This window comes from Vulpes lagopus, chromosome 10 (genome assembly GCF_018345385.1).
Source record: "Vulpes lagopus strain Blue_001 chromosome 10, ASM1834538v1, whole genome shotgun sequence".
Lineage (NCBI taxonomy): Eukaryota > Metazoa > Chordata > Mammalia > Carnivora > Canidae > Vulpes > Vulpes lagopus.
In genome coordinates this window covers 37,859,685-37,885,040 of record NC_054833.1, presented here as the reverse complement: position 1 = coordinate 37,885,040, position 25,356 = coordinate 37,859,685, and the positions used below count along the sequence as shown (strand labels likewise).

The 25,356-nt window shown below is 50.8% G+C and overlaps 1 protein-coding gene across 2 annotated transcripts in view; it reads left to right on the top strand.

Annotated features, from left to right (window-relative positions):
• Window positions 1-313: 313 nt before the first annotated feature.
• UBASH3B (ubiquitin associated and SH3 domain containing B) overlaps window positions 314-25,356 on the top strand; it is a 139,038-nt gene continuing 113,995 nt past the window's right edge. Inside the window, exon 1 of one of the 2 annotated variants that reach the window (XM_041772367.1) lies at window positions 314-861. In XM_041772367.1, the coding sequence (XP_041628301.1) occupies window positions 701-861 (161 nt within the window). In that variant the 5' untranslated portion in view covers window positions 314-700. The remainder of the gene's footprint in view (window positions 862-25,356) is intronic. The other variant, XM_041772369.1, reaches the window with a different exon arrangement.

Here is a 25,356-nt window from a genome sequence, read left to right as displayed (position 1 = left end):
AAGCAAAACCTTTTATCTGGGCTTGGCCTTCTGGGTCATTAATGCCATCCATCAGTTCGCCCAATTTCCATGATTAACCCGTCTGGAACCGCAGGAACCACACGAAACTTGGCGCGGCTCGCGGCGGCGTCCGGAGGCCCCGCGGGCTGCAGGCGCAGGCGGCGGCGAAGGCGGGGCCCGGGCGCGGCTCCCCGGCCCCAGGCGCGCGCGCGGCCCCCGGCGGTGGGGACCCTCCGCGCCGCAGCCCCGCCGCGCCCGCCCTGCCCGGCCCCGGGGCGCGCTCGGCCGCGCGGTCGCTTTAAGAGAGGGGCGGGGCCCGGGACGGCGAGGCAGGGCCGGCCCACCGGGCTCCTTTTCCTTTTTGATCCATTCAAAAATTACTCAGTGCAAATTCCCGGACCGCTGGGAGCGGAGAGGGAAGGGGGCGGCGGGCCGAGGGCTGCTGCGGGCGCCGCGCGGGGGGCCCCGGGGGCGCGAGCAGCTGACGGCCGGCCCGGCCCGTGCAGCCCGGGGGCCTCCCCAGGAAGCGTCCGCCTCGGCCCCGGGGAAGCTCCGAGCGCCGCCTCCCGCTCCCGCTCCCGCTCCCGCCGCCGCCCGGCCCCCGCGCCCCTCCGCGGCTCCCCGGACGCTCGGGCTCGGGCTCGGCCCCGGCCCCGGCCCCGGCCCCGGCCCCGGCCCCGGCATGGCTGGCCGCTGAGCCATGGCTCGGTACGGCGCCCCCGGGCCGCTCGGCATGGCTGCGAGAGACGAGCTGTACAGCAAAGTCACCCCGCGCAGGAGCCGCCAGCAGCGCGCGGGCACCATCAAGCATGGGTCGGCGCTGGACGTGCTGCTCTCCATGGGCTTCCCCAGAGCCCGCGCGTAAGTGGCCGCCCCGCGCCCCGCGCCCCGCGCCCCGCGCCCCGCGCCCCGCGCGCCCGGCCCGGCTTCGCCCCGGCTCGCCTCCCCGCGCCCGCCGCACGGGCGGCGCGCTCCCCGCGGTCCCCACCTGCCGGGGCGGGGCGCGCGGGCGGCCGGGCCGAGGGGGCGCGCCTGCCTGCGCCGGGCGGGTCCCCAGGTGCGGCCCCGGGTCGCGCGGGCTCCCCGGGGAGGCGGGGCCCCCTCCGGGTGCGGGACGCTGGGCCGCCTTAGGGCCCTCGGAGGGCTGGGAAGGGCGCGGAGGGGCCGGCGCTCTCCGTGCCGCGGCTTCCAGCTCCGGACGTCGCTCGGGTTCGGGCCCCCTCCCGAGTAGGAGGAGCGGGAGCGTGGGTGTTGCTGCGCGTTCATTGATGGGGAGGATGGAAGGAGAAGGAGACGCGATCCCTCCTGGGGACCGGGTGCTCGTCAGTGGTGACGGCAGCGCGGAAATCTGTGGGTGCCTGAGAGTAGGGAAGGGAGCTGTGGCCCCGCATCCTTCTGCCCCCGGAGGGTGGGGCGGGGTGGGGAAGGGCCCGGAGCGCAGGTGGCTGTCCCTGCCCCCCGCTGGGAAGAGGCCTGGCCGCCCGCGCAAGGCGGCGGCTGCAGGAGGCTTCTCCAGCTCCCGAAGCTGCTCAGCCGAGACGGTGGGGCTGGAACCCTGCCCAGGAGGAAGCCGTGGCCGGGTGGCCCGGTGGCCGGGTGGCCCGGTGGCCGGGCGGCCGGGCCCTCCTCCCTTGGTTAATTTCTCCGTGCGGATTTCTTAGGTAGGGGACACCGGGCCTGCGATCCGGTGGGGGCGCTGCTTCTTTGAATGACATCACCTGAACGGCAGAGTTGGGCAAACTTTATCAGAAAGGGCCAAGTTAATGAAAAAAAAAATTTTTTTTTTCTCCCTCTTTTTTTCAGGTAGTAAGTCTAGGTTACCCTTCCCCAGCCTCTGGGCAGATCTCGCTTACTCTATTCTTTGCAAACTTGGCTGTGAACCCGGAGCCAAAAGCACACCCCTGGTTTTACCTTTCCACCCAGCCGGCTGGGACAGTCAGGAAAGTGGGCCCTTGGGAAGTCAGGAAATAGGCCGATGCTTTTGACTTGGGTTGACTTCCAAGCAGTGGGGCTCGTTTTCCATTAAGGAGGGAAAATTCGGTGGGCTCTGCAGGGCTGTGTCAGGTGTGGATGCTGCAAGGTATGCCCTGATTCTGGCTGATGGACGTGCACACCTCTCCTTAAGCAGGGGAGGTGGGGCCTGGGGAGTCTGCTGGGCAATGCTGCAGAATTAGCACAGTCCTTGGCATCTAGGCCAACATTAAGGACCTAAGTTGCTCAATGTAGGGAAGAAATACTTAGGTGAACTCCTCAGACTGTCGTGTTTGCTATTCAGACCTGCTTTCAAGGGGCATCTTTCGTCCTGCACTGGGTCCGGGAGGCCTCGTCCATGTCCCCACAGATTAGCATGATGGTCTAATTTTGACTGGCTCAACCCCTGAGATCTCCTAATGGCTAGCATTTGTTGAATATTTATGATATACTATTCTAAGCACTTTACCTTTATTAACCATTGTGCCCTAGCAACACAGTGAGAAAGCGAACACACATGCCCATCTTATGCATTTAGAAACAGAGGTTTAGTAAGGTTATATAACTTGCCCAGAGTCACAACACCAAGCAATAAGGCTGAGATTTGGATCCACAGTGTGTCTGCTTAACCTCACATCCAGAGCCAGTATGTAATGAGTTAATGTAAGCTAAATGCTTAGTTGCAATGCCTGCACATTGTGAAAGATTATTAAGCGTTAGTTGTTACCGCATTCGTTTCTGTGGCTGCTAGAACAAATGACCACAAATTGGCTGGCTTAAAACAACAGAGATTTATTTTCTCCTGGTTCTGGAGGCAAGAAGCCCTAAATCAGGGTCACTGGGCTGAAATCAGATGTCAGCATGGCTGTGCTGCCTCTGGAGGTTCCAGGGGAGAATCCACTCCTTGCCTCATCTAAGTCTTGGTGGCGGCTGGCATTGCTTGGCTCGTGGTGGCATCACTCCGATCTCTGCCCGCCCGGTCCCATTGCCGAGCTGTCTGTGTCAGATCTCCTTCTGCCTTTTTACTGTAAGAGTGACTGCTCTTAGGGCTTCTCCAGATAATTCAGGTTAGCCCTTCCATCTCAGGATCCTTTATCACATCTACAAAACGTTTTTTTTTTTTTCCTCTTTTTTTATTTTTACCATATGGGGATGTTCACGGTTCCAGGGATTAGGACTCGGAGAACTTTTAGGGGGCTCTTTTCAGCCTATCACAGCTCTGAGCATTCTGACTAGCACTGCCTCTTTTTACTGAAGGGGTGACCGAGTGGGTCCTGATGGAACAGTCTGAGCAGGAGGGAAGTTGGCTTTGCTGTTCTGTCTCCATCAGAGCCCCTGCCTGGGAGGGGGCGGAGCCCTTGGCTGTCACCTGATCTAGTTCTCCTCTCACCAGGGCTGCCAACTTGAAAAGACAGACAGCCAGGGCATCAGGCTAAGCTTCTGAGAAGCCTCTTTCTTAGGCCTTAAGCCTGGAGGAAGGCACATGAAGAAATTTGCAAGCAGCAGGGAGCAGAGACAGTTTCCTGGGTTGTGGGTGATCTGGCTGGGATGCCTTGAGAAGGGATGAGAGCGATGTCTGGAACATGGCCCTTTGGAGAGGCTGATGCAGTAGCCAAGGCTACAGCTCTGGTTTCCCTTTGGGTGTGACCAGGTCTGGTGTCCTGCAGCGGCAGGAAGGGACCTTCCACGGGGCTCTGAGGGGCGGGCAGAGAGCTCCGGCCAGCCAGGCCCAGGTCCCATTCCAGCCCAGGCTGTGGTCTTGGATAAGTCACCTACCCTTTCCAGGCCTCACTGGCTCTCTCTGAGGGGAACGGAATTAATTAGTACATGCTTATTAACTGCTCAACAGAGCTAAGGGAGAGGAGTGCTGAGCCAGCAGGGTGACCTCAGGGTATGTTCCTTCTAGCTCATAACTCCCCCGAGCTGTGTTAGGTTTTTTCCATCCCACCCTATTACCTTCGGTTCAAAAACACTGCTGTAGAAAGACCTGCCATTTGGAGGATTGACAAGTGGCGGTTTTTTCAGGGTGTGTGTGTGTGTGTGTGTGTGTGTGTGTGTGTGTGAATGTGAGCATAAGGTGAGGAGGTGTTAGGGAAGCCTCAGGGAGGAAACCTTCAAGGGACCAACATGATCTGTCCCTCTCCCCCCTTTTTTTTTCTATACCTATCAGCTCTTCTAAAAGTTCCTGTTCCGAAAGTTCTAAAAATAAAGATCTAGCTTGGTCAAGACCAGAGGGAGATCGGTCGGAAGGAAAGGGAACCATGTGCATAGCAAAGGCCTCGGGGAGGAGGATGCCCGGGGGTCAGGAGAGGAGGCAGGAGGGGAACTCTCATGGGGATTGTTGCTTTGCTACCTGTTTCCACACCTTCCCCTACTGGCCTCTGTGGTTTGTGGGGGAGTGAGACTCTTATCTCTGATCTCTTCTGCAGCTTGAGGCCAACTGTGGGAGCATCACTTAACCAGTGAATTTGAGGAGTCTTTGCTGATACACCTCTGACCTTTTATTTTGTTTTGGTTGGGTTTGTTTGAGGCTGCCTGTGACGCTAGAACTCTGTCTCTAGCAAATGACTCTAAGGTTTGCTAATGATCGAGAGATACAGTCTTGCAAGAGTACACGGTGGCAGGGATTCCATGGCCCAAGTGCTAGTCCAGCTCCTGACAGAGGAAGCTTGTAGGACTTCTGTTTTCCTCAATATCCTGATCAGCTTCTGTGCACGGTGACACCTGTCCTGTGTAACTCAACGAGGCTCTGTGAAGACAAAAATGAGTCACGGGCAGGAAAGGACTTAGAATACTTAAAAATATAATGCGGACACTGGACAGATAGGATTACGGTATCATTGTGTTGGATGGGAAGAAAAGGAGGTGGGGTGGTTGCTGGCTGTAGGCTCCAGCAAATATTTACATGTGCTATTAGGCCGACCTTCTTTCCTATGGAGAATATTTGAACAATGCCTGGTTCAAGAGCAGGACGGTGGAAGAAGGAAAGTGCTGGAACAAGCACCACTGACTGCTTTGAACAGTAGTGGCGTTAGCTATGCCTCGCTGCCCAGAGATAGAAACATCCTCAGAGCTGGCGGGACGAGGAACCGACAGGCACCTTGCAGGGCCCATGAATGAAAGTATCCAGTTTCTCAGGCCTTCTCCAGCTTACCTGCTAGGTTGACAATGGATGCTCTCAAAGTACTTGGTCCACTCAGCGTCTGACGGGTGGCCGGTCCTGGGTTGGGGCCTAGTCGCTTTCCCCCGGGGCCTTGAGTAGCGAGAGAAGGCAAACCGTGGCCCACCTGGAGCCAAAGGGACCTTACAGGTGGACAGCGCAAAGAACTCTCAGCTACCCGGCCTCACCATGCACCCACACAACAGCCCTCTACATCTGTGTGTTATTTTGCAGTTGCAAAATGGCTCTCACCTGCACCAAATAGCCCATTCTGTTGGCACTGCAGTCCTGTGAGGTAAAGCACAGGATGAAAGCCTTGTTTTATTATTTTTTTAAGATTTATTTATTTGAGAGAGAGCAAGAGCACAAGCAGGAGCAGAGGGAGAGGGAGGAGCAGGCTCCCCCTGAGTAGGAGTCCGATGTGGGGCTCGATCCCAGGACCCTTGGATCATGACCTGAGCTGAAGGAGGCAGAGCTTAACCAGCTGAGCCACCGAGGCATCCTGCGAGCCTCATTTTTTAAAAAATATTTTATTTATTTATTTATTCATGAGAATACACAGAGAGGAGAGAGAGAGAGAGGCAGAGACCCAGGCAGAAGGAAAAGCAGGCTCCATGCAGGGAGCCCGACGTGTGGGACTCGATCCTGGGTCTCCAGGATCAGGCCCTGGGCTGAAGGCGGCCCTAAACTGCTGAGCCACCCTGGCTGCGAGCCTCATTTTAAAGATGAAGAGGCTGAAGGTTTGGAGGAGCTTGGGAACTTGCCTTGAGAGGGGCCCGGTCACCATGAGAGTCCTGAGCTAAAACTGCAAGCCCAGTGCACTTCCCAGCCTGTACAGAGGCCTTGGTTCACAAGGGGAGACTTTGACGTGCATTTTTATTTTTAGCTTTATTGAGTTATCACTTATCTACCGTAAACTAAATCTATTTACAGATTGACCCGGTTGACAAATGCATACACCCACCGCCAGACCCAGCACCTGCCTGTCACCCCTAGAACTTTCCTTGTGCCCCTTTTACAGTCCTTCACTCCTGCACCCTCTTCCTGGGGAACTATATATTAGTATTTGCATTTTCTAGCCCTGCATGTAAGTGGAATCCTACCATGCATACTCTTATGCCCACCTGGCCTCTTCCCTTCAGCTTAGTTTTTTTTTTTTTTTTTTTTTTTTAAGATTTTATTTTTTCATGAGAGACACAGAGCGAGAGGCAGAGATACAGGCAGAGAGAGAAGCAGGCTCCATGCGGGGAGCCCGATGCGGGACTCGATCCCAAGACCCCGGGATCATGCCCTGAGCCGAAGGCAGACACTCAGCCACCAGCCACCCAGGTGTCCCTCTTCAGCTTAGTATTTTCGAGATTATTCCATGATGTTGCCCGAATTGGTAGTTCACCTCCTTTTATTGATAGTAGATCTCTATGTATCTGAACTTGTTGGTAATGTCATTGTAACCCCTTGCACAGAGCTTCTATGGAAATTCCACAACGCCCTAATAATATTACCCTAGGTTTTTAGGCCACTTTAGAGATGACAAAGCAGATTTGTATGCATCACTACTATCAAGGCTCAGACATTGATAGTTTCATGAGAAAACTAAGGTTCAGAAGAGTTAAGCGCCACAGTGAAGAGCATCGTGCTTCGTGACTCTGCCCTGTGGTTTTTGTCACCACCCCGCCCCCTGGCCTCAGCTGCCTCAAACTCCAGCTGCTTTCCACTGAGTGCGCAATAATTAGTTCTCAGAGCTAATGGCTTGGCTTTTCAGAAAAGCAACCAACCTAGGGAATCTGCATCTCCTTCCAGCTCTCCTCCGGCCGGTGACAGTGGTGGCAGAGGTGTCAGTGTCACCAGGAATCCCAGCAGGCACCTGCTACGCGCGTGCGTCTGTGTGTGTGACGGGGCGTCCCTCTGCCTGGGCGGCGGGGAACCGAGGAGGCCCCCCCACTCTCTGCCTGAGACACAGAAGTCTAGACTGTGGCTGGTCTGACAGCCGGGGACACTTTGGGCGAGTTGCTGGCAGGGCCAGTGCTTGAATTTCCTGGCTGTGAAATGTTGATGATAACAGTACTTACCTTGAGGGACGGTTGTCAAGGCCAGCGGTGCCATTCCCTGCAAACAGCCCCAGAGTCTGTGGCTTTCACAGGCTGACTGTCACGTCCACCTGGATGTACCTGCTACTCTGGGGGCGAGGCTCCTTTGTCACCTGGTCCCTGGGGATGGCTCCGCGGGTCCTCTCCCTGGTCCTCACTGCACAGTAGGCATAAGGTAGTGAGGAGGAGGTGGGGCTGCGCCTTCCCTCGGTACTTGGGTTCAGTTTCCCTGCACCCAGGTCTGCAGAGCGCCCCGAGGGGTGCTAGGCTGAGTAGAAGCAGGCCCACGGCACAGCCAGTGCCGCCCAAGCTGCTGATTATAATAAATGGCCTGGGTTGGGGATTTGCGGGAGTGCCATCTGGTCGTCTTCTGATTAGTCTCAAATGGAATCAGACTCCAGCCCTGGAGAGGGAGGGGAAAAAAAAAAAAACAACAACCATCCCACTCAAGGATGGCTTCCCTGCACTGTGATGGGCACAGTCCCAGCAGGACCGAGTGGCTGCTGGAGAGTGAAGATGCTTGTGGTCCCCATCAGGGCTGGAAGCTCTTGTCTTCTTCTTTGGAGGATTTTCTCAGGGGCCACCTCTGGGTGTCCCTCAGAGGCTTATGGGAGAAGTCCTTGGAGGAGGGATGGACAGATGGAGCGCTGGCCGCAGGCCTCCAGGCCTTCCATCAGGTGCTCAGGGTTTTGGGATAGGAGACCTTTCTTGTTGGCCCCTCTCGCTAACATCCCCATTTTCCTGATGACGCTTTGCCCGCATATTCTTTGCTACCTACTGTCTATGGCGATGCGGCTTCTTGTGACTGCCTCAGATGAACATCCGGAAATTGCCCGAGTTCTTACTATGTGCCCGGTATCCTACTAAATTCTGTGTGCTTCTCAGGAGGGAAAGATGAGTGCCAAGTTTCACCACCTGGCGCTCTGAAGTCAGCTGTCAGAGGCAGCCTGGCACTCTCTCTAGCTGGCTGCGCATCCCCCACAGTGACCCTTTGAGGAGCAGGTGTGCTTTCTCTAGGCCTGGGTGAACAACACTTTACAGATAGTGTGAAGCCTCTGCACTCAGCTCACACCCCACCAGCAGCCCAGTGGTAACGGAAAGCAAATTTAGTTTGTCTTTCTTTCAGACCCTGGCTTTGCGCTCTTACTCTGTCCTCCCTTACTGGCTGTTTGGGTTTACCCCCATCTTTGCCCTTCCCCAGGCCTCAGTCTTCCCAACTCTAAAAGTGGGTTTACCCTCATCTTTGCCCTTCCTCAGGCCTCAGTCTTCCCAACTCTAAAAGTGGGTTTACCCCCATCTTTGTCCTTCCCCAGGCCTCAGTCTTCCCAACTCTCAAAGGGATCAAAGTCAATCGCATCCCAGGCATTCTGGGGACTCGAGGGTGACACGGACAAGTGTTTTTGGACAGCACAGGAGGTTTCCACTGCTTCTCGTAGGCTTTTCAGTTCCAGAGCATTTAGCTTTTCAGTTTTTGTTTTATTTTCCCCGAGTGCTTTACCGTCAAATTCTTCTCTCCTCCCTTTAAAGAGAACTCTTCAGGACTGATTATTTATTATTATTTACTCTAGAGAGTAAATAAACAGAAAGAACGATAGGAGCCAATTACAATGGGGGGGGGTCATTTAAGTAGTATACAATAGTATAATTTTCAAATTGGTACATAATGTGCTGTCTTGCATAAAACAACCAAAGTGCTAGTTAAATGAAAGAAGAGGTTAGTGCCTTGAGCCCAACCCTTGGGGGGACATAAATTGCTCATGGGCACCGTTTTTGTTTTTCTTTCTTTTTTTTTTTTTTTTAAAGATTTTATATATTTATTTGTGAGAGACCCAGAGAGAGAGGCAGAGACACAGGCAGAGGGAGAAGCAGGCTCCCTGCGGGGAATGCGGGACTCGATCCCAGGACCCCAGGATCACGCCCTGAGCCGAAGGCAGGCCCTCCACCACTGAGCCCCCCAGGTGCCCCTCTCACAGACACCTTTTTAATGAAAGGGCCACCTTCCCTCCTGGAAGCCACCAGCTGTTTGTGTAACAATTCACATTGTGTTCGTTGCCCCAGTGGAAGTGTGAACATTCTCGTACATGAAGCAACAGTGGCAGTGAACTCCACCAGGACTAGGGCTGTTGCCACACACGGTGGGACGCTGGAGGAAACACCGGCAGTGAGCAGCGAGCAGCAGTCTGGAAAATGCCAAGGGGAAGCTGATAGCACAGATGGCCAGAGGCAGCCGAACATTTCAGATTTCTTTTTAGGTTTTGTGGGATCAACCTTCTCTGTGAATCAGGTAGCAGGCTTGTTTAGGATCCTGCTTCCGTGTGGCCTGCGCCCCACTCAAAAACATTTGCGGTGAGCATTCACTCTCTAAGCGTTTACTCTCTGATCTTGGCTAGGAGGCACTCACCGAGCAGGGAAGGAGTCTGCCTCCGACGGCTGCTTTTGTGTGCAGTCCATTGAAACAGGGACCCACGCACTCAGAACGGCACAGAGTTGCTGGAGTCCTGAACCAGAAGCATCTCCTACGTCATCTCTTAACTAGCCTGTCCTTGAATTGACTGGGGGACCCAGCATTTGTCTGCTTTCTGCCTAAGCAGATTCGCCCACCCTGGGGAAACCAGTTCAATCACAACGCATTTGCCTTCTCTTCCCTGTGTTTCCCTCCCTGCCTCCCTTCCTCGTTATTCCTCTCCCCCCCCTTTTTTTTTTCCTAGTCCTTTCTTACCCAAACCTTATTAGGCTTCACCCTATGAAGCAAACAGGAAAAGAGAGAGGGTCATCCCTCTATTGCCTGCGAGGATACCAAATACTTTGTCCAAGGTCTGTAGCCACTTCAACCCAGTGTGATTTTTTTTTTTTTTTTGTCTTCGGGGGCCTCTTCTGATATATCTTGACAAATGAAATCCAAAGAACGAGACAAGAAGAAGAAGAAAAAAAAAATCCAGGGGGTTACCATATGGTTTTACATATATGTAAAAACTAAAAGACAAAACCAGCGAATCAACAAACAAACAAAAAGCAGAAACAGGCCCATAAATACAGAGAACAACACTGATGGTTGCCAAAAGTGGGGGGATGGGCCACATGGGTGGAGGGGAGTGGGAGATACAGGCACAGGCCTCCAGTTAGGGAATGAATAAGTCACAGGGGTAAAAGGCACAGCACAGGGAATATAGGCAATGGTACCACACGTAGTAGTGTTGTATGGTAACTGACGGTGGCCGCACTTGCACAGCATCACATACAGTCTTGCCAAATCACTATGTCATATGCCTGGAACTAATATAACATTGTGTGTCAACGGGACTTCAACAAAATTTAAAAAACAGCAACCCAATATGGCATGTGTCTCCATCAAACGTTTCCTTGGCATTGCCATTTTTTTTTTTAAATATGTACCTACTTCACCACATATTTATGGGCAACTATGATAGCCTGTTGCAATGGGAGCGAGAAGGAGGACAAAGTATCCTTATATATGGTCTCTGCCCTCAGGAGCTGGCAATCTAGTGTGGAAGGCAGAAAATTATGATAACATATGATCGTGTGCTCCAAGAGATAGAAGCAGGGCGTGTGTGTGTGTGAGGAGAGGAGGAGGGGGCTGTAAGCAGACCAGGGAGCCCTGTGGGAAATTCAAGGTGTGAACAAGATTGGCAGCAGTTTGAGAGGTGGGAGTTTGGGAAGATCAGTGGACCAGTTGAATGATTTCATATTATACCACATGTGAAGACAGAGCAGATTTCAATTTAAACTTGGGTATCTTGGGGTGCCTAGGTGGCTCAGTGGTTGAGCGTTTGCCCTTGGCTCAGGTCTTGATCCTGGGGTCCTGGGATTGAGTCCCACATCGGGCTCCCCGCAGGGAGCCTGCTTCTCCCTCTGCCTGTGTCTCTGCCTCTCTCTGTGTCTCTAATGAATAAATAAATAAAATCTTAAAAATAAATAAATAAACTTGGGTCTCTTGACTCTACTCATCACTCTTCACCTTCTCCTTCTGTTACCATCTAGCTTAGAAGAGGAAACATGGTGGCTACTAAAAGGCTTAGCTGGCCCATAGTTGGGCCTGACTTTATTGACGTTACTTTGTTCGCTCTTCCCCTGGACATTTACTGAGTGCCTCCTCTGTGCCAGGAGCTTGTTAGGGATGCGAAGGGTATCTTTCTTCTCCAAGAGCTCAGCCTTCCTCAAGAGAGAAGGACATAGAAATCTTAAATGTGATATAACAGTAGGATTATTGCTGTAGTTGAGGTTTGGAAAAAACCCTGTGGGATCACAGAAAAAACAATTAGTGTAACTTGAGAGAGTTGAGGGAAAGAAGAGGAGGTGATAATTAAGGCAGACCTTAAGTAATGAGTAGGGATTTTCCTGGATGGAGAGGAGAGGAGGGGGGAGGGATTCCAGTCGAGGGAACAGCTTGACTTCAGAGCAAGCTGCCCAGGGGGCTGGGGTTGGTGGGAAGGAGGCAGCGAAGTAGTGAGAGGTGAGGTGGTGAGATTAGTTAGGACCAGACTGCTTCCTGGAGGTTGTGGGAAATAACTTCTTAAAGAGAGAAGTCTGTAAAGAGTGGGCCAGAGCAGGGATGCCTGGGTGGCTCAGTGGTTGAGCATCTGCCTTCAGCTCAGGGTGTGATCTCGGGGTCCCACAGGGAGCCTGCTTCTCCCTCTGCCTGTGTCTCTGCCTTTCTCTCTCTCTCATGAATAAATACATAAAATATTAAAAAAAAAAAAAAAAGGATGAGGCAGAGCAGAACACCACCATACATGGAAGCCGGTGAGAAGGTTCAGGTGGAAGATGAGTAGTACTTGGATTAAGGGGAACACGGACCAGATTCTAGAGATATTTTTGACATTGAATTGATGGGATTTATGAGCCACTGAGTGGGAAGAAGAGGACAGCAGAGAGGTAGCCCAAGGTTTCGAGCCTGGGAGACTAGAAAGGTGGAGGTGGAGATGTTACTAACCAAGTTAGGACACCCAGGAGGTTAGGGTGACGTAGAGGATGAGGTGATGAGTGTGCTCTGAGACATGTTATAGGTTCTGTGAGTACACAGATCAGGAAATAGGGCTCCGGAGCTCAGAGGGGAGGTCGGGCCAGGAACCGATGGCAGCAGAAGGCATGGCAGTAGGTGTAAAGAATGGAGTGAAAAGAAAAGGAAAGGAGCCAACCCCCCAGGATAGCACTGTGGGGGACCAGCTGGTGGATAGAGAAGAAAGAAGGTGAAGGAAGCTAAGAGGGATGGTTCAAGAGGCAGGGAAAGGACAAAATGACAGGTGTTGTGGAAGAAGACAGGGGAGAAGAGAGTTTCATGAACAAGATTGAGGTCAACAAAACCTTCTGTTACCTTTGCAATTCCAAAGTGAGTGAAGTTGTTGGTTGTGAATGAGGTGTTCCCAGATGAAGATTCCAAAGCCTCTCTGTAGGGTTTCTGGTAATCCTCTTGGGCACGCCCAAGCTCCTGAGGATCAGGACCCTGGGATCCTGCCCCACTCTCTCATAGCTCCCTCCTTGGACATCTGGAATCTTCTTTCTGAAACAGGCAGCTGAGATCTGACTGTAAATTATCTGGAATCTCTGATGGAATAATCATCTTCCCTTTAGAATTCCCTCCCTGCTAGAGATTTTACATGCTCCCCCTCCTGTACCTTGGTACCCCCCTCCACCCAGCCATATCTGAACTTACCTGCCCTCACTGGAACCCATGCCGAGATCACCTGATCATCCTCACTGGAGCGCCCCTTCCTTCACTTCTTTATTCAACAAACCTCTCTCGATGATCACTGCATACCAGTCAAGGCATTAGGTGCTGTGGCTCAAGCATTGAGAAACCTTCTCAGCTCCTCCTTTCTTTGGTCCCCAGCTGCTGACAACTCAGCCTGCCATGTTCTAAGCTCATTTTCTCCAATTTCTTCTCTTTAGTAAGCTCCCGCCACCAGCACCTCGCCATCAGAAATAGCTCATCAAGGAATGCTGGGGATCTATGCTCTGTTTGTGAGACATCAGGATTCATGAGGTGGCCAGTGGCCAGGGACCAGAGCAACTTCTGTGTCCCAAGGGAAGGTGTTGTCCAGTCTTCTAAGTCACTGCAAGTTGTCCTGCACACGTGGGTCTCCTGTGCTCACCTACAGCCTGGAGATGAGTGGGGATATGTGGAATATGAATGGGCAGTGGCTTTATTGGGTGCTCTGGAAGGAAATGCTAGAGGAAAGCAGAGGGAGAAGAAAACAAGCAGAAGACCTTGAAATGAACATACTTGAATCAAGGCTGGCGAAAGTACATCTACCCCAAAGAAAGGGAAGTTGTACTTTACGTGGTAGGTTCTATGTTTGTGGGAATTGAATTGCTTAGAGCTGATGGACATGGGCAATGCAGACACAGAAGATCTGGTTTTCGCTTTGGGTGATTTGGCGAGTGAGGACTCTTCACGGGTTGCCAAAGGTTGTGAAGATGAACAACGTCTTGAACACAATACTTTGTGAAAGCTCTAGATCACAGAAAGTGTGAGTAGATAAGGGTGTTTAAGAAATGTTAGTTATTCACATCTCAGACTGTGCCTCGTATTTAACTGCAGGATAGAGATCACTGGCCCCTGGCTTGAGAGTTACGTATGACAGACGAGAAGAATTCCTTCAGGGTGAAGAAGCCCATAGAAGGGTCCTGCTCTAGAATAAGAAGCTCATAGAAGGTTCCAGTATCTCTCTTAAAATAGAATATTCCTGCATAGAAAAGACCAGTAGAGGTAAAATCTCAGAAATCTATAGCTAGAATTGCCGGCGGAGCTCATCCAGTCCAACTTCCTCTTTTCACATAGAAATAAAATGAAACAAACAAATGAAGTGACTTTTTCAAGACCAACAGCTGGTCTGTGACAGAAGCAGACCTTAGGCCTCCCGACTCCCAGGCCAGAACATGGTTTCTTTTTTATATACACCAGGCTACTTCCCTGAGTCTAGGCTCTGCCTCTAAGAAGGAGATTGCTAACAAGGCTTTTTGGCTCTGTTTTCCGGAGGAATGGTCTGGACTATTATCTTGATTAACCCTGTCGCATGGTTCCTCTGCCTTTTCTTTCTCTTTGGCTCCCCTCCTTCTACCTGCCATGTGTTTAGATCTCAGCCTGTGGAAGAGGCAGCTAACTTGTCTATGGCCAGTTGGAGTGGTCACCTCTGAGAAGGAGGGTGGGCTGAGTGGGTGAGGGAGTGTCACACCAGTGTTAGGGGTGGTGTTGGAGGGGACCCATAGTTGTCTCGGTCACCTGCCTAGGAGGGTAAGAACAAATGTTGCCTTCTGCTATGGCGGAAAGAAGACTGGCTTTAGAGACAAAAGACTGGCTTCAAATTCTGGATCCGTCACTTTTTCAGGATGCGGTTTTGATCAAGCATTTCGATAGGTTGGATGAATCAAAATGAGGCGATGTATATACGTATAATAAAAATCACAAAAGTCATGTACATGTAAAGTGATACTACTTGTCAGTGATTGGGTCCTGGTACCTTGAGGCTCTTGCAGAGAGTCTGAACTGTTGGTTTTGTGTGACATTTGGTGAACTGCTCTAGTCCTCCCTAACCAAGCTCTGTTGCTTCGGAGAAGCTAATTTTGTGAATGAGGAACATGAGGAGCCACTTGACAGGCTAGTTCCATCAAAGTGAACGCTTCCTTCTGGAAGCTTAAATTTTCACTTCACCCCTTTTAGGAAGTAGGGACATGAGTCATAATGAGTTAGCAAGTGGCTTTTGTGAACAACAAGAGGTTTTGTGAAATACAGTACATGTGACCAAAAGCATCTGTAGTATAGTTTCCTATTGCTACGCAAAAAATTTACTGACTTAAAACAACACACATTTGTCCTCTTAACATCAGGAGATCAGAAATACAAAATGGACATCATGGCCTAAAATCAAGATGGCAACAGAGCTGTGCTCTTGCTGGAGGCTCTAGGAGGGAGCCCGTTTCCTTGACTTTGCCAGCTACCAGAGCGCACCTGCATTCCTTGGCTCATCGCCCCTTCCTCCACCGGCAGAATGCACCACTCCCATTTCTGATTCCACCTGTCTCTGCCTCTCCTGCCTCACCGTCTTCCCTCAGAAAGACCCTAACAACTGCAACACTCTAGCTCAAGATGCTGAACTTGGCCATGTCTGCAAAGTCCCTTTCGCCCCAGAAGGGAACATATTCATAGGTTCTGGGGATTAGGATGAGGCTATCTTTGGGGACCATTGTTGTTCTACACAGCATGTGTGTGTGACACTCTCAGTCTGCGTGTCCTCTTAGTGCGTGATGTTTCATACACAACAGAGATCCACCAAGTCTCTTCATTCGCCTTTCCTATTCCTAACTCCTCACTGGTTGTCTCGTTGCCCTCGTCACTACAACCCCAGCACCTAATATACATCGCTAATCCTCGCTGACTGCCTACTGTGCGCCAGGCAGGATCTTAAAGCTTTGCATGGGCATTATTTTGTCGATTCTTCATAACAACCTCATGAGATGGGAACTGTCATCATACCCATTTTACAGGTGAGAGAACTGAGGCACAGAAATTTTTGAGTTGCCCAAGACCACACAGCTAGTTAGTGGTAGACCCAAGGGGCAAACCTCAAGTGGTTGGATTCTCAGGTCTGAGTTCCTAACCAGCACCCACTGTGTTGATGTGTAGCTGGTGTTTAGTAAAGTTTGAGAGTAGCAGGAGGAAGCAAACTTGAGGTCCAGAGAAGTAACGTGGTGTCCTTAGATTCGTAGAACTGGGGTCAGGAAGGCAACCTGATTTGCTCATTGGTTTAATCCCTTACTGGGCCCAAATAGTTGCAGTGTAGTTGGCCTGTCTACTGATTTCCTATAGAGTTACAGTGATATCATCCTTTCTGAAAGCGTGTGTGTGTGTGTGTGTGTGTGTGTGTGCGCGTGTGTGTGTGTGTGTGTGTGTGTGTGTGTGTGTACACTACCCATCTCACCTCCAGACTTTGAGAAGACAGGCACAGGATTATACTCAGGGAGTTTACAGAACCCTCCTGGCTGCTACCTGTGTTGCAAATTGAACCCTCCACAGTAGAAATAGGAAGTGTCCTCCTGTTGCGTGGCCTGCATGAGGGGCTCCTTGGACAGAGTATGTGGTGGTTTGCCTATGAAATAATACACACAAAATAGTGCAGAGCCCAACTCTTCAGTGCACAATAAATAGTAGATATATGGTGGTTCAGATCACTAGCTTTGGAATCACAGGGTTATATGGGACGCAGTCAGGGGGACTCTGGGTATAAGTTAACAAGCCACTGTAAATCTGTGCATTCCTAAGTTCTCTTCCCAACATCCTTAAGACCTGGGGCCTAGGGATGATTTGCATCGCATTCAGTTGATTGGATAAGTGTTCTGGGGAGGGACAAGGGGATGAGAGGAGTTGGTCCAGGCCTGTGGAACGGCTCTTTGCCCTGGTGCAGAACTCCATGCACAGCCACACCACTCCTGGCTCACAAGTACACAGAGCTACTCTCCTTCTCAGGAAGAATTCCCGACACGTCAGCAGTGCGGTGATGATGACAGGGGACCCCGGGGAGTCAGCTTTTAGGTGTGCTTGTAGATCAACAGATCATCAAGATGAGCCTTTAGGGACCTCCAGCCTCCCCCATACCTTCAGCAACTCTGTGCATCAGGATGGAGGAGCATATTTGAAGTTCTTATCTTCATCCAACTGTAAGATCACAGGGCTCTCAACTGTAAGGCTGAACAGACAGGCCTACCCCTCTGCTGTCTGACTGCTTTAGGCACCGCAGACCTCTGGGTGTCACTTCATCCATCAAAACATGGCAGGGAGGCAGCAAGGGCGCCTGTCCTGTCATGGCCTGTGGCTGCCAGCCTGCGGGCCTGCAGACTGGGGAGGTGGGCCAGCGGGGGGAAGAGGGGCTGGATGCCAGGGAAACCACTTCAGCAACATAGCATAATTGGTGGAGGCTTTCAAATCGAATGACTCTCAGGGGACCTTGAATAAACAAAGAAGGTTGATGCTTGCTAGACAGCTGGCTCTGAAAGATATGGGAGATAAAGGGGCGAGTCTCATTTGAATTTCTTAATTTCTCCTTTCCATCTTAGGCACCCTGGGGAACTAGCCACTGCTTTTTTCAGTTGACCCAGGAAACAAATAGTGTGGGGCTAACTGTGTTTAGTCTGAAGATTTTTTGTTTTTAAAGATTTTATTTATTCATGAGAGACACAGAGGGAGAGGTAGAGACATAGGCAGAGGGAGAAGCAGGCTCCCTGTGGGGAGCCCCATGTGGGACTTGATCCCAGGGCCCTGGGATCACACCCTGAGCTGAAGGCAGACGCTCAACCACTGAGCCCCCAAGCATCCCTAGTCTGAAAGAAGATCCTATAATTCAACAAAAAGTTACTGAGCAGCGATTTGGTGCCAGGCACCTGGAATTTGTGCTGAGCGTTGGAGGTACTGATATGAGTAAGACCCCGTCCCTGACCACAAGGAGCTCTCAAGCTCTTGGGTAAGATAGATGCAAGCAGAATCCTGCAATATCATGTGATAAGATAGAGAGGGAGGAAGGTTCTCTCCTCTGATGTCTAGAGGGCTGCCGTAAGAAAAGAGGATGCTTATTTTGTGGACCTCAGTGGGTTAGTTACATTGCTGGGGGTGAGAGGAGTGGTTTGGTGGGGGCAGACTCTAGTTCACCAGAAAAACAGTTTGGAAACCAGTGGCTCAACTGTGCTGTGCTCTGCATCCCAAGGTAGTATTTTCTCTGCCAGTTATGACTGTGACTGAGCTTCCTTTTCAGCCTCCTCAGAAGGATTGGAGTTCTAGGTTGGAGAGCATATCTGAAGTCCCTGCAGGGAGTAGGCTGGGCCAGCCTGGGATCTGAGGTCTGTGTGGAAGGATATGAAATCTGAGGGTGTCCTTTATGAGGAAGCTTCTGGATAGGTGCTTTCACATGCATGATTCTACAGCTCTGACTGTATAGCCGATCATTTCCTCTATTTAAAATATGGATGGGTGAAGGGATGGGGTACCTGGGTGATGGGCATTAAGGAGGAGACTTGATGGAATGAGCACTGGGTGTTATATGCATTTGATGAATGACTGAATTCCACCTCTGAAACTAAATAATAATAATAAAATAAAATAAATAAAATAAAATAGGAAAAAAGGCCTACAGAAATGAAATGCACCCAAAACTATTAAGGGGTGCAACCAGGCAATCCCAGGATCATAAGCCTACAGATATTGGATAGCCAAGAGGTAGGGAGAGCTAGTGAGGGAGTGGATCTGACCTCCAAGCCTGCTGTCTTTAAAATGTCTTGATGCCAAGTCTCTGGATTCTCTGATCACCCCCTTCCCAGGCATCCTTTTTGGAGCAGCCCCAGCAGGGTTGGTTAAAAATGGATCATCCACACGCAAGGGTTGAAGGGACATGTAGTGCTGAACTCAGGGAGTCAGACGAAGGGCTCGGAAGGGTGAGCCTCAAGCACTCACTTGTTGGGCACGTACTCACTGATGTGGAATCAGCTCCAGGCATGTGATCACATTGGGACAGAGGGAGTGGCAGAGGGTCAGAGAAGCAGCAGCAGTGAGCCGCATGTAGAGGAGATGTACAAGTCCAGTGTAACCAAGTCAGGGTAAAACAGCCGCCCTAAGAATCGGCCCCGAGAAAGAACTTGTAAGTTGGACAGAATGGGCAGGAGGGTGGCTTTGAGTTTATAACACATTTAGGAGGCTGGAGATTTCAGCCATAAAAGAATTAGCCTTAAGTCAGCCTTGAACTCTTTGCAACAGAAAATTCTAGAAGGGCTGATGTCCTTCCCGTTGTCACTGCAGTTTCTGATGATGGAGAGAACGTATGTTGCAACACGTTTTGCTAAAGAATCCAAGGTTATTTCCTTGTTTGGTTTTCTTTGCTCTGGGATTGCCTTTCTACAAAGGGAGTTTTCTCCTTTAAACGAAAAGGAAGAAGGTCACCATGAAGGAGGAAGTACTACCATGTTTTTTTAGCCTTTCTCTGCTCACTGCTGGACTCCTGCCAAAATGTTGGGAGTACCATCAGAGAGTTGTATGTCGGGGTCCAGGGTGCCTCTTTCTCCCCCGTGCACCGATTTCCTGTTCATGGGATGGTTTTGTTTGTTTTTTCAACACACAATTATCAGGCTTGCACTCTGCCAGGATCAAAAGAAAAAATGATGCGTAAGGAATGGCCCCTGCTGCCTTGGTGCCCTCAGTCTACGAGGGAGGACCGAGACGTGATCAAATAAGTGCATTGCACACTGCTATGTGCCAAGAAACAGAGATGTAGACTGTGCTGTGGAATGGCCCAGGAGCTAGCAAATCACTCTGCCTGGAGGCCCATGGTTCTTCCGAAGATCTGGACAGTGTGAAGTGCATTTTAAATACTATTTTTTAGGGGATCCCTGGGTGGCTCAGCAGTTTAGTGCCTGCCTTCAGCACAGGGCGTGATCCCAAGGTCCCAGGATTTTGAGTCCCACATCGGGCTCCCTGCATAGAGCCTGCTTCTCCCTCTGCCTGTGTCTCTGTCTCTGTCTCTGTCTCTGTCTCTCATGAATAAATAAAATCTTAAAAAAAATAAAGAATATTTTTTAGAGGTGTTTTAGGTTAATAACAAAATATAGAGATTTCCCATTACCCCTTGCCCCCACACATGCCCCAGCCTCTCCCATCCTCAACACCACTCACCAGAGTGGTATCTTTGTTACAACGAACGAATCTATAGTGACACATGACAATCACCCAAAGCCTGTAGTTTACCTTGGGGTTCACTGTTGGCATCATATATTTTTTGAGTTAGGACAAATGTAAAATGGACACGTATCCTTATAGTGTCATACAGAGTATTTTCATTGCCCTGAAAAAGCCTCTGTATCCTACCTATTGCCTATGCAATAGCAGGATTTGCTAGCCCCTACCCCCCCAACCCCAGGCATTCCTCCTCCTGCAGCCACTCCATAGTTTTGCCTTTTCCAATATATCATATAGCTGGAACCCTACACCATGCAGCCTTTCCAGATAGGCTTCTCTTACTTGATAATATAATTTGATGTCACTCCGTGTCTTCATGGCTTGATAGTCCATTTCTTTTGAGCACTGATTAATATTCCAGTGTCTGGATGACCACAGTTTATTTATCCATTCACCAAATAAAGGACAACTTGGTCGCTTTCAAGTTTTGGCAGTTATGAATAAAGCTGCCATACACATCTGCGTGCAGGTTTTGGTGTGGACATAAGTATAATCAACTCCTTTGGGGAAACATCAAGGACCACGATGGTAAATGCCATTTATAATCATCTCCTATGTGCCAGTCACTAGCCTCAGCGCCTTACAAACACTATGTCGGTTACTCTTCACTGAAAACCCGTGCAGTTAGTATTAATAGACCCATTTGCAAATGAGCAAATAGGGCCTCAAAAGGTGATTTACCATGCCTCATGAATATGTGACAGAGCTGGGTCTCTAACCCTAGGGTTTCTTTTCTTTTCTTTCTTTCTTTCCTTTTTTTTTTTTTTTTTTTTAAGATTTTATTTATTCATGAGAGACACGGAGAGAGAGGCAGAGACACAGGCAGAGGGAGAAGCAAGCTCCCTGTGGGGATCCTGTCCTGGGACTCGATCCTTGGACTCTAGAATCATACCCTGAGCCAAAGGCAGATGCTCAACCACTGAGCTCCCCAGGCGTCCCTAACCCTAGGGTTTCTGACGCCAAAGCCCTTTCCATTAGACCTTCAGTCAGGGTGCCTCAATTGCTGCTCTACTGGTTTATTTTTGTTCCTGGATGACAGCTTTAAGCTCACACACAGAGCTCTAGCACCCTGACTGGCAAATAAACGTTACTGGCAGCTCAGCCAGCTGCTGCTTCCTGTGTTTATAGCCCACATCGCAGGAAGGTGTCTTAAGAGTTGTTTCGAGTGTTGTGTCTGCTTCTCCTTGTGAAAGTGTGGATGCCACCTCTGAGAGGGAGGAAGATGACATGGGCTGCTCAGTGTTGGGTGGCAGTTCCCATGTGGTGGGGACTTGGAGAGGAATGCGTCTGTCCCCGGATGAGATCAGAGGCTTTGTTCTGTTTGGTCTGTAACCATGTGGTCTCAAGAAGTCAATGGACTGTGAGGTCAAAGTTCTAGAACGTGCTCCTCGGCTGATCTTTCCTGTGACTCTGGGTAAGACGGTTTACGTCTGCTTTGCCCATCTGTGCAATTAATTATCCAGAGTTTCCAGGAGCGCCTCGGATGCGCCCAGGGTCATGTAGATCGACGAGCCTCAGACAAACAGGATGCATTCCTGGCCCCTGTGGATCCCTGAGATTAGGAGAGGGGCAGACAGATACAAAACCAGTGGATAATCACCAAACAAGGAGGTAGGACGCGCTGCAAGGGGAGCCAGCTTTTCTCCAAGCTTTCAAAGGGCTGTCTTGAGACTGCAGGTTTTTTTTTTTTTTCTTGGAGCTTCTTAATTAGAGATAGCTAGTAAGATCTTACTTTTGTTGTGAACCTACTGTGTGTGTGTGTGTGTGTGTGTGTGTGTGTTACTCTTTTCTTCATCCTGAGGGGACCAGTAGGTAGTGTTTCCATTTTACAAATGAGAAATGCCAGGCAGATCAATCAAAAACTTTTTGTAACTTGTGAATGACTACACCAACAAGGCCAGGTCAGGCTGGTTTTGGAGCCTTTCCCTTCCCACCTCCTCCTAAAGATTCTTTGAAGATTTCATTTTAAGGGTTCAAGAGTACCCAGCAGGCCCATGGCGGGCTGCTGCTGAAAGGCCTTCTGCTACTTTCCCTTTGGCTCCCTTGTCTGTGTTTCCAGGTATCATTTAGGAGGTGATCACCACTTGGTGGTTGCCTGTCCTTCCAGCCCCCTCATTCCGCCCCCCCCCCTTACTCTGTAGAGCTCAGCTGTCTTTGCTCAAGTTCCCACAATTTGAACACAGTGTTAATCGATGAATCAACAGGAGCCTTCTTCCTGGGTGTGCTTTTTTCTCAAGTGAAATCATAAACGTCCTTTTCACACGGGCCACCCTTTGAGAACATTTCTCAGATTGCAGTACTCGTTTCTCACTTCTGGGTCAGGCTGTCCCCACTGCCATCCTGGGGCAGGACGAGGGCGCACAGAGGTGGTGGGTATATGTGTGGGCATGCACATCTGTGTGTCCTGCCCCAGCACGCTAGATGTGCCCCATCCCATGCCTCTTTGGAGTGCTTTGCCTATCACATCATCATGGTTGGTTTACACGTCTCTCCCAGACTGGACTGTGTCTCCTTGAAGTGATGGTGCCTTAGTTTTTCTTGTTTCCCTAGTACTTTGCATGGTGCTTAGTACTTAGTGAGCACTCAGTATGTTCATTCCTTTATTAACATTTATTATTTCTTCTCTTTATATATTGAGAGAGAGCAAGCATCAAGAGCATCAGGGTGGGGGCAGAGGGAGAGAGAGCCTTTAAACAGATTCCACTTAGCATGTAGCCCTTTACCAGGCTCAATCTAATGACCCTGAGATCATGACCTGAGCCCAAACTAAGAGCTAGACGCTTAACTGACTGAACCATCCAGGCGCCCCAACATTTATTATTTGTGTGCTCTATACTACGTGCCAGGGGGACAATGGCAAGCAGAACTGGGCTGGTCCCTGCTGCCTTCATGAGCTTAATGATGAAGGTTCATTAAAGGAAATGGAGCTTGATCAGATTATCTGTGAAGGGAGGCTGCGGTGTAGTCACCCCGAGCTGCCCGGATAAAGTGCCACGGACTGGGCAGTTAAACCACCGTCAGTTACTCTCTCATAGGTGTGCAGGCTGGAAATCCAAGATCAAGGCCTGGCAGGGTTAGGGTTCTGGCGAGGGCCCTCTTCCTGGCTTGCAGATGGCTCCCTCCTCCCTGCATCTTCACATGGCCTTGCCCTGAGCAGGTGCCTGTGGAGAGAAGTTCCTCGTCTTACACGGACCCCGAATCCTATCAGATCTGTGCTCCCCGCTCATGAGCTTATCTTACCCTCATGGCCTCACAGAGGCCTCATTTTCAAATACCATCAGATGCTCACGTTGGAGGGTAGGGCTTCAACGTGTGAGATTGGAGGGGACACAATTCAGTCCAATCCATAGCAGCTCTCAATGGCCTTCTAGAGAGAGCAGCTCTGGGAAGTTAAGGATGGAACTTTCGGTCAGGTGGAGGAGAGGTGGGGAAGATGCCACACCAGGCATCCAGCACCCTCCACATAGACTCCCCCCGACCCATCCCCCCAGTATCCTCCACACACACTCCCCCCCAACCCCCCTCCCCAGCACCCATCCTCCTTCCCCAGCCCTCCACTAGCTGGGCTGACAGGATCGTGGCGCCTGCCCTTCTGTCCACTGGGCCTGCGCTCCGCCTCCATCTGGCCGGCTGATCCACATTCCTCTGGCTTCAGGTAACCAGCGAAGAAAGAGAAACCACAAGAAATGAGAAGGGAAATGCCTTCGGCCTCAGGCATCTGCTCCCGGAGCACTTCTCGGGAGCACCTCGCGGAGTCAGGCCCAGGACCAGGGTCTCCCCGCCACGGGTGGAGCTGCTGGTACCAGGCCCCACGGGCTCCGAGTTCCAGGGGTGTGTTTGCAGGAGCCGCTCCCGGTTCAGGAGTCTTCTGACTCTGCAAAGGGGCCAGCCCCAGGAGGAGGCTGCTAGCCCCAAGCTCTCTGAGTCTCAGAGCATAGGTTGACTTTCCGTCTCCTTGAAACACTGATACAACTAATTCCTCCATCAGTTGCAACAGAGAGCATTGACCTCGGAGGCCTGGCTTGGGGAAAAGCAGACACGCACCAGGATTCAGACAGCGCAGGCTGAGGCCCCAGCTTTTCACTGGATGTGCTGGTTCTACAGGTTCCTCGGTTCTACAGGTCTCATGGTGTCTGTGGGCATTTCTGTGGTTCCATTCCAAATAATGCGTGTTGTACCCCTGCCATGTGCTGAGCGCTGTGCTTGCTTAGTGGCCGTGCAGGAGTATGTGCCACGGCCTCTGCTTGAAGGACACAGGTCCTGGGGCATGTGATTCAGGCCATGAAGAGGGTCAGGAGGCACTAAGAGACCTCGCTAAAGGGCTACTCAACTCAGCCTCAGGGAATCCAGGAGGGCTCCTTCCTTTTCTTTTTTCTCTTTCTTTCTTTTTCTTTCTCTCTTTCTTTCTTCTTTCTTTCTTTCTTTCTTTCTTTCTTTCTTTCTTTCTTTCTCTCTTTCTCTTTCTTTCTTTCTTCTCTTCTCTCTCTTCTTTCTTTCTTTCTTTCTTTCTTTCTTTCTTTCTTTCTTTCTTTCTTTCAAGAGACACAGAGAGAGGCAGAGACACAGGCAGAGGGAGAAGCAGGCTCCCTGCAGGGAGCCTGATGTGGGACTCGATCCCATGACCCCAGTATCATGACCTGAGCCGAAGGCAGATGCTCAACCACTGAGCCACCCGGGCACCGTGGGGAGGCTCCTTTCAAAAGAGGTGCCCCTTAAGCTGAAACATAAAGGGCAAGAACCTGGACAGTTGGACACGTCTAGGGTGGAGGGATGGGGAGACGAGAGAATGTTCTAGGCAAAAAGGCCCATGAGTGCACAGGCATGTGAATGTGAAAGCCCGGTGCATTGGGGAGCAGAAGGCATGTGTGTGGATGTGTGGGAACGTGTTTCTGGATGTGTGTGTGAGATGCACGGGGGGGACAAATGAAACCGGACAGAATTGCCTGGTAGTAAGGAGTCTGAGTTTATTTTGAAGGTTCTGCAAAGGCACCAGAGGATGTTGAACAAATCATGGCATAACCAGATTTGGCTGATTAGAACCTAGCCTTGCCACTCAGAATGTGGTCCCTGGACCAGTGGCTCCGGCCCACTCTGGAGCTTGGCAGAAATGCAGAACCTCAGCTCCACCCCAAACCCACTACTTTTTTTTTTTCTTTTAGATTTTATTTATTTATTCATGAGAGACACAGAGAGAGAGAGAGGCAGAGACACAGGCAGAGGGAGAAGCAGGCTCCCTGAGGGGAGCTCAATGGGGGGATTCAATCCCAGGACCCCAGGATCATGCCCTGAACCAAAGGCAGACGCTCAACCACTGAGCCACCCAGGTGCACCCCCACTACGTTGTAATAAGATGCCTAGGTAATCAGTGTGACGTTAATGCTGGAGACCTACTGTCTGTGATAAGGGTC